General features: G+C 39.3%; 2 protein-coding genes across 5 annotated transcripts; one reads left to right on the top strand and one right to left on the bottom strand.

Moving 5' to 3' along the window:
- Window positions 1-351: 351 nt before the first annotated feature.
- Pex2 (peroxisomal biogenesis factor 2) lies at window positions 352-13,408 on the bottom strand. 4 transcript variants are annotated; one of them, XM_034516887.2, is made up of 4 exons: window positions 13,242-13,368; window positions 3,855-3,962; window positions 2,913-2,976; window positions 352-2,004 (listed from the first exon to the last, which is right to left on the bottom strand). In XM_034516887.2, the coding sequence occupies exon 4, from the start codon at window positions 1,985-1,987 to the stop codon at window positions 1,070-1,072; it is 918 nt and encodes a 305-aa protein (XP_034372778.1). In that variant the 5' UTR covers window positions 1,988-2,004; window positions 2,913-2,976; window positions 3,855-3,962; window positions 13,242-13,368; the 3' UTR covers window positions 352-1,069. The 4 variants fall into 4 exon arrangements, with proteins under 4 accessions (XP_034372778.1, XP_034372777.1, XP_034372779.1 ...); XM_034516886.2 differs by having other exon boundaries at window positions 352-2,000; XM_034516888.2 differs by lacking the exon at window positions 2,913-2,976 and having other exon boundaries at window positions 13,242-13,408.
- A 154-nt stretch (window positions 13,409-13,562) lies between these two features.
- On the top strand, window positions 13,563-15,908 carry LOC143434043 (uncharacterized). Its single transcript, XM_076911230.1, has 2 exons — window positions 13,563-14,017; window positions 14,152-15,908. Exons 1-2 carry the CDS (start codon window positions 13,692-13,694, stop codon window positions 14,204-14,206), a joined length of 381 nt encoding a protein of 126 aa, XP_076767345.1. The 5' UTR covers window positions 13,563-13,691; the 3' UTR covers window positions 14,207-15,908.
- Window positions 15,909-16,166: the final 258 nt, after the last annotated feature.

The following is a 16,166-nucleotide window of genomic DNA, read 5'->3' as shown; positions in this document are numbered from 1 at the left end:
TTTGGCTTAGTTATGTGAAGCTGATCCTTGGAGGTGTGCCCCAGCTTATCTTATCTGCCTGTCTGCCATAGTAGACATTTTTGTTCCACCACAGGCTTCCACCACACCTAGAGCAACGAGATCCAATCGATCCTAGGGCTAAGAACTCTGAAACAGTGCATCCAAAGAAGTCTTTTCTCCTTTGTTTTCAGGACATTCTTTCACAGTAACAAAAAGCTAAATTGTGTTCTAAACATGTATTTATTGTTCTGGACATATACACAGAAATGGCACAGGCAGGGTTTCAAGCTGAGTTTATAACCTGTATCCCTCAGAAATATATACTATTGATCAGAAAAAGAACTCAGGGAGTGAGCCTGTTATAAACTTTTATTTTGTTCTTTTACATTTGTATTTCCATGTGATATGAATTCCTCTAGTCTTACTTCCTAAGATTACCAATATGCTTAGTGTGAACATGAGTGTTGATCCCAGGCAGAGGCTTAGAAAATAGAGTTCTTCATCCTAGCTGTCCCACAGTCCACAGAACTCACTTTTAGGCTGCCTTAAGCACGTGCTACATTTTGAGAATTCAACTCTGTAAGAATTCAACTCTGACGGGGTCTGACAGCTATGGACTGAATCCTGAAAGCTGGCTTCAGGGAAAAGCTTAGTTACCAGCAAGACAATAGAACCTGAAATTCCACATAAACGAGTCTTTGATGTTGGCTTATAATGTTCCTTTAGCTCCGAGAATAAATGCACAATCATCCCAGAGTCTCAAAAATCTTTTATTTTTAGAGTCTGACCTTTTTCTATAAAGGAGCATTCTTAGTATTCAACTGTCAAAAAATTTCCAGTATTCTTGACATTAAAAATTGTATTAGGTGATCTAAAAAATAACATGATCACTTCTAAGATTCTCTAGTATCATGTGGTTTCCAGTGATTAGAACTGAGTTGTGCTTGGAAAGGCAGAGAGTGGCTGCACAGCTCACTCCTGTTAAAAGCCACCTACAGATGATAATGAAGATGACTAATCCCAAGGAATTGGATACAATACACTTTCTTCAGAGCAAACAACTTGGTTTCTAAAGAGCATTCACTTCTGACATTTCAATTCCTGATTTCAGTGGCTGTACACTGTGCACTTCTGTGCCACACTTAGGGCACGTAAAGTATATGTCAAATAGGAAGCTACTCTTAACACAGTAGTAACAAAATACATGCTCACATCCAATAGTGTGGGGCATGGTGGGCCACTCTGCACACAGAGCACACTCTTTTCCACTGCTACCTCCTGTACTGTCACTACCAGTAGTGCCCGTAAGGGGGATGCACCAGGAAGACAATTTGGCTTTCAACTTCTGGATATTGATGAGTGGTAAGAGAAAAATCAGAAACTCAGCAAAGCCATGCCAGAGAAGTTCCCTATTCATGTACTCAAAGCCAACTTCTCGCATGTTCTGAGGCTTGCAAAATACGGAATGAATGCCAAGGAGTCGTTCTGTCAAAGTTGCAAACTTTCCTTTTTGTAGGAAAATCAAGAAGTTCATCAACTCACCTAATTTTAAAAGTCCAACCACAAAATTCACACACTGTTTGGCTTTCCCGAAAGACGCTAAATGACGGTTTCGAAACAAATCGTAGCATCGTTCTTCTAACCACCTCCCCCCAATGGTGCACACAGCATACCACAGTTTCTGATTTGTACTTGGTGGTTGGTATATTAGGTTGGGAGAAGAATCATTTTTGTACTGAATATTTAAAACTGACTGCCCCACAGTGGCATTCTTGGAGTAGATGGTGAACCTCCATAGGAAAAGCCACAGAAATGCTTTTACTTCTGGCTCAAAGCGTGCTAGCAGTCCTGGCTTAAATCCATGAAAGCACTGAGTAAACTGGGACCACACGAGCTGCTCCAGGGCCTTATTCAGTTCAAGTGCATCCAGCTGACTTATCCTCAGCACTCTGGTTGCATTCTGCATATTCTCTTCTCTGGCAGCCATATCTTCTCTGATGCTGTCTAGGAAAAAGACAATTAGGAAACATCAAGCAATGGCAATCTTCTATTACCACTTCAGCTGCTTGTAAACACAGAAGATGGGCCTATATTATTAGTATGGTAAAAACGGCAAACAATTTCTTCTTAATTGGAACCTATCTTTCTTTTTTTCTTCCATCCTTTATATCTTGACCCTACCCCAATCTATGAGTTGGGAGGGAGGGTGAGAGACAGGAATGGATAAAGAGAAGGGAGAGATGGTGGAAAAGAGAGAAGTAAAGAAAGAGGGATGGATGGAGAGAGAGGGATAAAGAGGGAGAAAGGCAGGATGGAAGAGGGAGGGAGGAAGAGAGGGAGAGAGAACACAGCTGGTTACTTATTCCGAGAATATACCTCTACATAATATTCCTTGGTTAGATATTCTTCCAGAAAGATTGAAATCCTAAAACTAACAATGAGGCCAAATAGCACAACAAATGCAGAAAGCTGAACTACGCAGAGCGTGGCACCAGATGGTTCAATCCAAGCCTTACTGTGAGTTCCAGCATCCCTGGGATTTGAGGGTGTTTTTAAAGTCATCCCCAATCTTCCTCAAATGTACTTTCCTTATATTTCATTTCTGAAAAACTAATGTGTACTTTGGACTCACAACTATTAAAGTGCTCAAAAAAAAAGGCATGGTTGAAGACACATACTATAATAATTTCATAAATACACAAGAAAAGAAATGGATGCTAAAGGAGGAAGACAGTAAGGAAAATCTACAACCCTGACTAACATTGGCTAGGCATGAGTGCCCCACAAGTCATTTACAATTGCTAACTACAGTAGTGAAAGCATCTGCGCACTGCAAGAGTTAATATAAAGATCAGCTGACATCTGCTACACTTATAAATGAATAAGGAAACTCAAATTATGTTCCAAATTACCTGTAGTTTCTAAGTGGGTCTTTTGCTTGATCTATTTTCATGTAGAATATAAACATGTGCAACTCTAGGAAGATGAAGATAAAATTGTGATTGAAAAAAAATTGCAAAATTGATGAGACTCTGACCAAAAATGCTGTTTCTAAGTTAGAAGATAAGTAAATTCTGGGACTTATTGTACTACATGGCTACTAGAGTCAGCACACCTGTGAAGCTGGCTAAGACTGTCTTCAAACACGCGCGCACATGTGCACGCATGCACTTCCACTAATGATCAACTGTGATGGATACGTTTAAGTGCAGTACTTATCTCACTGTGTGTACATATATGAGATCATCATGTTATTTATTTCATATATATAGCTCTTGTCAACTACATACTATTAAGACTGGGCAAAAACACAGTGTAAGGATTTTTCAGCACACAAAGCTTACATTCTCCAGCCTTTGAGAGCCCATGACAAAAACATACAGAACCAAGGTTTACACTAGAGGCATGGATCCTGTGGTCACCAGCTGTTGCCAGTGGGCCATGTGATCTGAAACCAGGGCTTTCACCTGATCCTCCCCATCTGGGGTTTCTCAAGTATAAAACAAAGGGCTAGAGACAAAAAAAGTCATCTTAAATTCCTTTCAAATTTAATTATTTTATGAAATTTACTTAAAGGCATATATTAAATGGTAATTTATAGATGGTAAAAACCCAAAAACATCCTAAAATGAATTAGGACTTTTTGAAATGAGGACTATCTGACAACACAAGACATTTTCAAGAAGTGAATGTTAATGCTGTCATGTGTCCTAGACTGAATTAGTGGGGGTCAAACCCAGGACACAAAATGACCTATGAATAATGCAGGTTGGTTAGTGACATCTTCCACTAAACCAAACACGAAGGATGATTTCCCCATACAAACGCCAATCCCCTTCTGAGGAAGCACTAACCTTTCCTCCGATGCTGTGGCCCCTTCAGCACTCAGTGGCCTACCAAAAGGTGGTGGAGTCCTGCTGCACATCTGCTTCTGGAGGGCTTTGCCTCATACCTGACAAGAGCTACAGTAAAGGAAAGGGATTAAAAAGAGAGAAACTGAGCCTCCTTTCTTCACTCTTCTAATCTAGTCCACTGCCCGTGACTGTCACTTCTGTGTACAATTTTTTTTTTCTCATGCATTCATCACTCACTAACTGCTGAAGACCTTTTTTCTAAAAAGTTTGGCTGTTCTCCTCCCCCCTCTAGGCTCCCTTCTACTGCTTTATCTACTTTCTGGCCCATTCGACACTGCCCACCCTGTAACACAGGCCTCTCCAAACCAATACTCCAGATCCTTCTTAAAGTACCATTACCACCTTATACAGTGTTTCTTCTTCTGCTTGGAATATGTGTCCCCTTTCTTCAACTGAGGGACTAAGTAGGGGACCAAGTACCACTTCCTCCTGATCTAAAATATAAATTGGGTGTCCCTCTGCCTGTGCCCTTAGCATTCCAGTTTCCTCTCTTGACCTCTATACGTTGGATATAATAGACTTTTTAATTGTCCATTTCTTCCACTACATGATAAGCACTGATGCTATGACTATTTGGATATTATCAGAGTTGAATCAGGGCAACTATCATAATTCTTGGAATGTAGAGGCATTTTATAATTATTTGATAAACAGACAAATGAGCAGAATGAAAGTTTAGGGTAAAAAAGTAACCTCCAAAATTATTTCCAATTACCATTAAAAAAATACTGGTTCTTATATACTTCACAGTGTTTGTGGTATATCTGCTATTTAACTCTTGGTTGGAGGCAGTGGAATAATAGAATGAAAGGCAGTTGTGAGCATGGTGAAGCCTACAATTTACCTAGGTTACATGAGAGACACAGGGAGGGTATGCTATATAAAATAAACAGGCAAATACAGTGAGCTGGAGAATGTGATTTTTCAAGGGGAAATTGAAGGCACTATGCCTCCAACTGCATTTCTTTCTTCTTCTTTTTTTTTTTAATAGATATTTTCTTTATTTACATTTCAAATGTTATTCCCTTTCCTGGTACCCACTCCCACCCCACGAATCCCTCTGTCACATCCCCTCTCCTGCAGCTTCTATGATGTTCCCCCACTCACCAACCCACTGCCACCTCCCCACCCTGGCATTCCCCTACACTGGGGCATGAAGTCTTCACAGGACCAAGGGCCTCTCCTCCCATTGATGCCCAACAAGGCCATCTTGTGCTACATATGCTGCTGGAGCCATGGGTCCCTCCATGTGTACTCTGTGTTTGGTGGTCCAGTCCCTGGGAGCTCTGGGGGGGGGGGGGGGGGGTTGGTTGATATAGTTGTTCTTCCTATGGGGTGGCAAACACCTTCAGTCCTTTCTCCAACTCTTCCATTGGAGGCCCCGTGCTCAGTCCAATGATTGGCTGTGAGCATCCGCCTCTGCATTTGTCAGGCTCTGGCAGAGTCTCTCAGGAGACAGCTATATCAGGCTCCTGTTAGCATGCACTTCTTGGAATCTGCAATAGTGTCTGGGTTTAGTAACTGTATATGGGATAGATCGGCATGTGGGCAGTCTCTGGATGACCTTTCTTTCAGTCTCTGCTCTACACTTTGTCTCTGTATTTCCTCCCGTATTTTGATCTACCTTCTAAGAAGGACTGAAGCACCCACACTTTGGTCTTGCTATTTCTTGAGCTTCATGTGGTCTATGAGTTGTATCTTGGGTATTCTGAGTTTTTGGACTAATATCCACTTACCAGTGAGTGCATACCATGTGTGTTCTATTGTGATTGGGTTACCTCTTAAGTACTAGAACTGTGAAAGTTCCAGAAAGCTGTACATAAATATCTTAATCTTACAGATATAGAATTCAACAGACTAGTAGAGACTGGCTACTTCTAGGAGCTGTTCATGAATGATCAATTGTGAACTTATATGAGATTGGGGGTTGAGGGGGTTGGAAACCAGTCAATGCACTAGGTGAACAGCATGTTAACACACCTAGCTAAAGTAATAATTAGAAAAATACCTCTGCTTCAAGTTCTTAACAGATATTTAGTAAGAGGTCAGTGAAGAGTTTCTCAGACACACAACCTTTTCCAAAACGCTTCTTTCTCGAGAAATCTTATTTGAGATCAAGTAGTAAAGAGGAATTGTTAATGACGACCAGAAAAGGACTCAACAGTCTAACATCCAATATTTAACAATTTTTAACTATATAAAAAAATCTGTCTTATTCTTATTCCTTCTGTTATAGTTTAACTTTTTTTTTTTTCTTCCCCTCTTCACCCTTAAACCTGGCCCGTGTAGATTAGGAACAGCTGGCCTCACCCAACCCCTCCGTAAGGCTCTTTAGTAGACCAAAAGACTTATTATTAAACTGTTCTTCAGCCTTTGCTTCCCAGATGGATAATTTGTTTCTCTGGGTTTTGCTTTAGGGTTTATTTCCAAAATTTTAACAGTTTGGGTGACTTGTTTTAGTCCTAAACCTAGAACACACACTGTCCACTGCACACCACAGTTTGTCCGATGGATTACCTCACCTACATTATATTTTTCATCCATCTTTACACATCTGTGACAGACTGAGAGAAGCAAAGTTAAAATCAAACTTTTCTTGGCTCAAGTTCTAAATCTGTCTCCTACTTGCTATGTGATCAAAAAATTCATTAGCCTCAGATTCTTCTTCTAAAAGCTGTAGATAATAGCTACTTCAATGGGTTGTTGAGATTAAGCTATATATAATGTTACAAAAGTGGCTTGGAAACTATCAAATAGTCTTATTATCACATTGTTATTACCCTGGCTAAGGATGGGCATAAAAGAAAATGACTACAGGTTGATTTTGCCAAATCTCGTTGGAAAAGACTGCAATCTTTATTATTACTTACAATATAATGCCTTAACCTGTGTCAAAAGAACTTGTTTCCAGGAAATATTGACTATATCATTAAAATGTAATCGTGGCAGAAAACTGTAAACATGATATCACTATTAGATGTGCTTATGTGAGCCAGGCAGGAAGACCTGACACGAGGCTTATCCCACATATAGTCTCTATTTTGTTTGAACAAGATAAAATGGGATTCGTAGAGAATAAGGTTGGGTTCCATAACTACCAATGCACTCGGCAATTTAACCCCATCAACATTGTTAAACCTGTGACTGGGATATAAAGAAACCTCAGGAGGACAGAGATGCTGGGCAGAGCACAGACTCAACCCTGGGCTTATCAACAAAATACTATATTCAGTTCTTCTCCCCTGACGCCATTCCACCTCTTCCTCCTCTGGTCTGGCAGGCACAGATCTTTTAGAATAGTAGCTTTTGAGAAGGCCAGTGCCCAGGAGAGGAAACAATAAAATAAATATAATTGGAAGTTCAATTAATCTGATTATAGAATCTTCTTCCTTCCACTGCAGCATAATAAGATTTGTCCCATAATAAAGCGTGAAGTAAAAAAAAAAAAAAAAAAAAAAAAAAAAAAAAAAAAAAAAAAAAAACCAAAAACCAAAACAACAACAAAAAACAACAAAGCAAGCCATAAAATTATTTCAGTACAATGGAAGTAGTCTGTGTTTTAGTGACTTCTAATTCTCTGACAAATACTCAACTTAACTAATATTCATTGGGCATATAAATGTCAGCCAGTCTCCTAGGTAGCAGTTTTGATCTAAGTATTTATCATCATTGAACTTCCCTTTTTCCCATACTTTAACACAACTAAGCATAGTAAAATCAGAACTAGCCATAGATCTCTGAATCAGAGAATCAGTGTCAAAATGTGAAAATAATAAACAGGGCCACAAAACTCTTCAAAAAAAAAAAAAAAAAAAAGATATGCATCTTTCTTACTTAGGAAAAAGGAATAAGCTGTGCAAAAGGCCTGAGATGTGAACTCCTGGCTAAGGCCTCCCTGAGACTCTTGGAGACTGATTTTAGCAGGAGCTGCTGAATGTATCCTTGGTTAGCTAATCAGTGTGTTTTCATTTGTCTCCTGGCATCTGCTATAATAAAAGCAGAGGCCTTGCAAGAGAGCTGGGCTGCTGGGCTATGGCACACTGGACAAAGCACCTAGGCTGACATGGATGCTGCACTGATCATGACAGAGAAAAGACCTAACATGGCAACATTTCAGATGCTTCATCTGACACCACAGTTCACTGAGTGAGAGGAAAACTGTGCAAGACAGGAGTTACAGGACATCTACATTCCAAGGGCTGCCCAAGATGGTAGCAAATTTTTGGAGAAGGTAATTTATTTTCAATAAGAACAATGCAAATAAAAAGATTGTTTTAGCTATCATAGTTTTGGACAAACATACTACTTTTGGTAAATCAATAACTTCCTGGGTCCTGTTCAGTGATTGCCAATACCAATGCTCAACCATCAGTCAGTCCACAGGTACTTTACTTTCAAGAATTTAACTAAGCTTTAGCAATTTCCATATTTTTGGTTCTTTTAGACTGGTACTTAGTTTCAAACATGTTGACCAAAAATTGAAGAGTCCAAAAAATGTCAACCTCAATCTTTCTGCTTTTGTAGACCGAAATTATTCTGAATTAAAACCATAAAAGATTAATGTTAGTTTTCAAAATACCAAGAGAAGTTTCATCCTATTCCACCTTTTAATGCCCCATTCTAATACATTTCCCCTCAATTTTTAATCCATGTTAATCTTAAGAAATATTTATTATTTGGGCCAAGAGACATAAAACTGATTTAAATTATAATTTGTGATATACATATTAGCAATAGAGACAGATTTTATACTTTAAAGATATAGGGGAAAGATGCTGAAGGCAAAGTTAAGATAGATAAGAAATATAATAGCTCCCAGGGTTTTAAAGTAATTAAACTAACTTGTCACATAAATATGTTTAAGACCAAATGACCTAGCACTAAGAACTGTTAAATAGGTCCCCTGCTGATATTTTATCAGGGCAGATGCCACAAAGCTTTCCTTTCAGATTAAAAAAAAATTAAAAATACTGAAAACAGGTTTGTGAAGAACAGCAACATGCTTTAAAAAACTCCTGTTTTCTTTTTGATTTTCATGTCCAAAAATAAAACCTTTATTTTCTACATACATTGAAAAACCATAGCAAATGATTTCAACTCATTGAGGAAGAAGGAAATTTTCAGTATGTACTTTAATGCTTTTATTGAATGTGGTACAAATTATGAATGAATATATTTTATTTAAAAACACATTATTGACAGAAATCTATCAATAATAATGTGGGTATTGTCAAGGGCCTGTCAATATTAATGTAATTATGATTAAGAGGAGAGCATGGATTTTAGCTATAATACCAAGTAACATCTCCTACATTGCTGCTATCAATATACACATTATTATTGACCTGTTCTGGGACTCTCAGTACTAGATGCATTATCATTAAACATATTTGTCAATGCATACTGCCTACAGAAATTCTACATTTAAATTTATAGTCCTGCAAATGTTGTCAGCAGAAACCTCAAAATTCCGATGAATCTCTAGGCTATCTACTGCTGGGAATGCATCCTTAGTAGGACAGAAATCACAGCTACACTGTCGTAGAAAGTCCATTAATCAAAGTGGATAGAACTATAACTTCATTTTAGTTCTCTCTAAGTTTTTATATGTTTTAGGCTAAAACTTCATACTTGGAGGTTATGTGAATAATCTCTAAGTGCAGACCCTAAGTTTTGAATCTAAGAAGATATTCTTTGAGTAGTCAGATAGATTTACTGTCCATTGTACTGAAATCAATACTAGCAAACGGTACATGCATCAGAGAGGGACTTAACTGGATTCCCAGAGTACACTTCAAACATACGTAAGAGTAAAGCTATAGCTGAGATCCATTAGGATACCATGACCTCTGGTACTCTGAACAGCGCTAAACCCCATCAAAGCTCACTTTTGTCAGTCTTGCTAAATTAATTGTAACTACTCTGTTGTTCCCCGCTCTAACACAAATAAATTTATTTTCAATACTTTATAGAGAGTCAGTTGGATAAATCACAATTATGCTCATTTGGATACATTCAAGACACATGAAGCTTTCAAACTGTGGACATTAGGTCTTCAAATTCGTTTTCAATTGAATACAGTTCTTAATCAAAGCTGTAGTATTTTCTTAACTTTTCTAAAATGTATAAAAAATAAAAGGGATACAGAGTTCTCACAAAACAGAGTAGAAATAAGCTCCTTACCGGAGGGGGGGGGACAGTGTGTGTGTGTGTGTGTGTGTGTGTGTGTGTGTGTGTGTGTATATATATATATATCTCCATCCTCTCTTTGGAAAGACCTAAGAAACCAAACCAAAACCAAAAGATAATTTTCAAGACTACAATTCATATTACACACAGCACCTTCCCCCAAAGGCCTTGCTCATTTTAGCTACTGTGTACTTGTTTCAGTATATAACGTTACCTAAAACACTATCTTAAAACCTTAGAATCTGCAACACCTTGACTTAACCTTGCCCATTTTATTTAAAAGAAAGCAGCAGTTCACATATTCCTTTCTTTAAGAAAGTTGCTATTTCTACATCATACAGAGGGTATACTGCAACACTAAAGAGATGATTGAGTGCGCACAGGAAATGGCATGCCAAAGAGACTGTGGACAGTCATTTTACTACAACACATTCTTCATCAACTGAGGTAAAAAACAATGGTAAACAAAAAATCGTAATTTACAAGAAGTGTTTTAACAACACTTGGAAGGATGAAATTAGAAAACAAAAACCCCTTTTCAATTGGAGACATGGTAATAGTAAAAACTGACTTTGAAAAACTGTAAAGAAAATATATTAATTAAAATTATTAAAATTAAAAATTATTAAATTGCTGGTAATCACTACAAAATTTGTAGAACACAACAAAAAGCATTTTTTTCTTTTGTTCCTCAAGATCATTCAAAAGACCAATTTCATAACCAAGCTCTCCCAACTACAGATGAAGAAAGAAATTAAAGGAATGTGGTAAATCACCTAAGCCCCATCCACATTCCCTCCCCTCTACATGTGGTCAAGAAAATCAGTCAAAGGGATTGAATGTCCTAACAAAGAGATTTATACGGATGAAACATGTGGCATGATCACTTATTATGAATACAGAATTGTATGTAAGGTAGATGTTATGCCAACAAATCTACCAAACACAAGGGTTGTACAAGATAGAGACAGAATTTCTTTGAAGTTCCTGGCTGATATGTTTTAATAAGAAAGAAAAGACAACTGCCTGGTATTTTGTCTTACTTTACTCACTCAGGAAAGAAATCTGAGGTCTGATAAAAAAGGAATACATATCAAATACAGAAAACAAATATAGAAAGGGACTTTTGGCTGTACTGAAGGAAATGGGCTGGAAAGGCACATAGCCCATACTGGAAAGGCCAGTGGAGGAATTATCCTTTTCCCTATCTCCACTTCCATGTACAAAACCCATAGTACTCAGCTTAAATGAGTGCCAGGCTCACAGTCAAGGAGAGATGAACAGCTGAGGCTTATTCTCACATTCTGAAGGAATGAAGGATGGCTACAGAACACTTAGAAGCTACTTGTACTTCACAGGAAAGAGACAGGGAATATGTAGCCTACATTCCTGTTGTCCAACCCAGATGACCAAGAATGGGTGAAAGGTGCAAGCAATCTCAAGTGAATGTTGTTCAGACATAAAAATTGATGCCGTTCACAGTTTCTTTGTACTCTAGGAACCTGAAAATTACTTAATGCCCTAAAGATCATATAGTGCTAGATCTTTAATTTTATTAGACAAGGGATGACCAGAAAGTCCTCACATATTTTTTAAGGCTCAGAAACTGAATTGGTCAAACAGAAAATTACTGCAAGGACTTTTATGCCCATCTTTTTAAGCAAAATTTTAATTACAGTTAAAAAAAAAAAACAAGAATATTCTGGAGGAAGGGTCAAAAAGACAGAATTAAACTTGAAACAATATTTTATAAAATGAAACGGCATTGCCATGTTTGTTCCTTTTAGAAATTATGAATACATAACTTTAGGATGCCAGAATAACCAAAGGAATGCATACTGAAAACAAATGAACAATTGTCCTAAGGAGAATTGTCATGCTAAAAAGGAAGAGAAATCATCTGGTCCGAGATATGAATTAAATCCTAACAGGACCACTGTTATAAAAGAACATATAAATAGCCGTGCTTGTTAAACTACAGCTGACAGCCGCTTTGCTTTGTCTCTCCTCTGCATGGCTCCAGGAAATTTCTACAAAAGTTCTTTTATGGAACAATTTTCAAACCACAGATTGAGTGCTACCTCTAATTACTAAAAAAGAGAATTAGACCAAAAGGTAAAGCTGGGCAGAGTCAAACTATAATCAAGACTAGAACTTAATTCTTTTCATTTTAGTGGCCTAGTACCCTACTTTACTTTTTAAAGAAAAAAAAAAAAAGAAAGGCTCTCTCTCGCTCTCTCTCTCTCTTTCCCCTCCTATCCTCTTTCAAATCTCCTGGCTCATGGCCTTTCAACTGTAATAGTTCTGGATACAAGTAACTGGTAGTACAGAAAGGATCAAGACAGTAAAAAGAAAGAAAAGTCAGCCACTCCAAATCCATTCTGCAGGTTTAACTAAAGGCTACACATTCCTGGAAGGTGTTTTGACTACAAACTGGTAAGGGAATCGGGGGTGGGGTTCTTAGTCATACATCAATTATCTAAAATAGTCAAGATGAAATCTGGCAAAGGAAAGTTTCAATCCGTGAAAATTCCTTTTGCTAAGTGTTGCCGTGTGGAAAATGGCACGTGAATAAATTAGCGAACCAACAAAGACTTTTAAGGACCCCCCAAAAGAACAGAAATGATTATCACATTCCTTAGAAACAACCAATGAATTTCAATGTACGTCAGAAACTATCTTGTAAGAAAACCTTCAATACCTCCTCCCATGGAGACCAAGACCGAGAGTTTAAGTGAATGGGCTCTCGAAAGGGCTGAAACTCCAAAACACTGGGGAAAAAAAAAATGTTTTTCATAAACTCCGAGAGATTCTTATTTAAGAGTTAAAGAATTCAGTTTAGTACTGTTAATGGCGAGAAGGCGCTTTCGGGGCTGTCTGCAAAGTCGCTCCTGGGAATGCAGAGGCTTGTTCTCCGCAGAGTCGCTTTGTTTGTTTGTTTGACAGCGTTAGACTAGGGGACAACTAGAAGTTTGGATTTGTTTTACTGCCTTTCCGGAAACCCAGAGACAGACTGGCTCCTTCCAAAAAGACAGGAAGCCACGGAGGCCTGCAGCCAAGGCGAGCGTCGCGAGGCCATCCTCCGAGAGCGCGGGGCCCGCACGCCGGACGGCGGGGCACCTCCGAGCGGACACTGACCTGTGGGGTCTGCGGAACGCCCGGGCGCCGCGCAACCTTTTCTCAAACATTCTCGGGAAAGCTGGGCTTTTCCTAGCCGAATCTGGGTCGCCCTCGCTTCCGGAATTCGTGGGCTTCCGGAACGACGGAAGACCCGGAAGTGGCTGAAGAGAAACCTGGGAAATTACACCCAGCAGAAATACCGGTGTGAGGAAAGCAGGATAAAGCCCAGCCACGGAAAATGCCGAGGAGCCGAAGAGCCGAGGAGCCGAAGAGCCGAGGAGCCGAGGAGCCGAGGAGCCGAGGAGCCGAGGAGCCGAGGAGCCGAGGAGCCGAAGGGACGAAGGGACGGGACGCCTAAGAAGACACTCCACGCCCTGGGATTGGTCGGTGAAGCTGCCTCTGATTGGCAGAAGAGTCACCAAGCGGTCAGCGCGGGGTCAGGGCCAGGCGTGAAGAGGCTTTCAAGTCATGGCCCGGCGGGACGTCTGGGCTCTGAGGGCGGGTCCTGGGCCTACGGACGCCGCTGCGGGCCGCTGGACAAACGCCGCGGGCTGCCGACCGGGCGCCTGCGCACCTGAGAGCTGGGAACTGACCTTGGGTCCTCGGGAGTGTTGGACTAACCTTGTCCCCAAATGGGTGGCAGCGCCCTGGGTCCCCATCGGGCAGCCACTCGGAACAGAGGCTGCAAGCCACCTGGTGGAAGGCAATCCGTCGACCACGAGCAGGAATGACCCAGGCTGGGTGGATTTGGTCCTAAGGCTCTTAGGAAATCAGGCAGAGCCTACACCGAAGTTGTAAGGTCTTTTTAATGCTTGCAACCCCGCCCTGCATCCACCCTACACTAGCTGGACCCAGGCTTGTGGAAGTAGTGATACAAGAATACCATTGTTGCCAACACCCCAAACCCTTTCCTTGTATTTTGTTTCAGGAATTACCCCGAGCACCAGAGTTCTTACCCAAAGCATGACGCATGGACAAGATAAAGGAGAATGTAATAAGAACCTCAGAACCATGCACTCAGTACAGTTCTGATTCGTGTTTTAAAAAACACAGTGTACTATCACTTAGCATCCAGAGTAACTTCTGTACATTAAAAGAGAAAATGGGAGCAAAGTAGGGTGGAGGACAAAGGAGGCAAACAAATCCTTCTCTATCAAGTAACCCCAACGGTGTAGAAGACACAGTAGGAGGAGCTCCAGGTTGCTATGATGGGTATGGAATTCAGACAGGGACTGGAGGGAGGTGTCTAGAAATGCAGCCTGTATACCCACCCCGTGGTGGCCACTATCTTCTTGTGACTGGTTGGAAATACAGCCTATTCTAACTGTAAGGTATGGACACGATTCTAAGACAGCATAAAAGGATACAAAATACTCATCAGTTTGATGCATTGGCCATCATATTGAACGTGTTCCAAAAAGTTTAAATTAACGTTCCCGTTTATGTTGGGGGCTGTTTTCAAGACCCTTGTTCTCTTTGAAGAGCAAGGCTTTGACTTAGATGTGTAGGAAGGTGCCCATATTGCCTTCCCTAGATAGCCCAAGGCTAGGGTGTGATTGACTTTTTGGTTTGTTTGTTTGTTTGTTTGTTTGGGTTTTTTTGTTTTGCTTTTGTTTCTTTGCCTTTGAGATTGGCGTTTGCAGTGTACTATGGCTGGCCTCAAAGCACATCCGTCCCAGCTGCTACATGCTGGGAAGACAACTCTATATTTTCTTGATTTTTATGAGGACAAAGGTGAAATTTAAAAAAATAAAATAGAAATGGGACCGACCGCGCAGCAATGAAAGGTACTTTCTGCTGAGCAGGAGGGACAAATTGGATCCTAGACCCTTTGCTCTCTTGAGTCCTTCGCTGTGACTGCCCCATATAAGTACATACACACATACATAAAATAAACAGTTACATATAAACACACCACACACGTGTGCACACACAATAATAGGTAGAGAAGACATTTTCAGAAAGCATCTACAGTTGAAACAGTTTTACTAGGTCTCATGAACTTCACAGTATCTCAATAATAAAGATACCACCTTCACAGGCAGTTTGAATTATACTAGATGACTCTTAAGAATGCCAGAAAACACAGCATTTAAAACTACTGCTGAAAATATTTAAAATAATTTCTGGATATATTAATGTGGTATACTTCTTTATTTATTTTTGTAGTAAGATAGTAGTTTCAGAAGACTTGTTTTTATTATTTTAAAACTTTTCTTAAAAATATATCCACTCATTTATTGAACAAAACCCTGGGCCGGGTTTTATTACTGAGCCACAAATCATGCTAGACAGTGTTAATAAGAAAACATGCCAAAGGGAAGACAGACATGGCCTATTGCTAGGAGCTAATAAGATCAAGTTGGTGACTGTGTAGATAATAAGCAAGGCATAGTGTGTTTTGCATTTGTAAATTCAGCACATTAATATTTTAAGCCTGGAATTATTTGTACAGGTGTACTAAGAAAGAATCTTATGAAGACTTGACTGTGGTCTTTTAAGAAACACTGAAAAAAAATTAATATATTTCATTTCCTATGAGAGTTTAAAGAAGAAAAATTGATTATTCTTTTACCTTTAAGTACAAAGAAAAATATTATAACGGCATCTTATATCCTCCTTTTGCCTTTTAGTGGCTTTTAGGCTCTAAAGAATTTAACAATAAAAATGTTAAGAACACATTGATTTATGCCTCTAACATATTTTAAAATTGCTGACTTTAAGAAGGTAAATTTATATTAGCATATTACATTATTCTTAAATCAATATAATTGGGTCTTTTAAGAAAAACTTGATCATACAATCTTTTTATTTTAGTGTTGCTGCTGTAAAGAATTACTGCAAAGTTAGCACTTCAAAACAATCTATTTTTTTATATCTCAAGATGTGCCTCAGTGCAATAAAATCAAGGTGTCTACAGGCCATGTTTTTCCTCTGAAGCTC

This window comes from Arvicanthis niloticus, chromosome 13, assembly GCF_011762505.2.
Source record: "Arvicanthis niloticus isolate mArvNil1 chromosome 13, mArvNil1.pat.X, whole genome shotgun sequence".
NCBI classification, from domain to species: Eukaryota; Metazoa; Chordata; class Mammalia; order Rodentia; family Muridae; genus Arvicanthis; species Arvicanthis niloticus.
The sequence above is the reverse complement of the archived record's forward strand: the minus strand, read 5'-3'. Positions and strand labels throughout refer to the sequence as shown.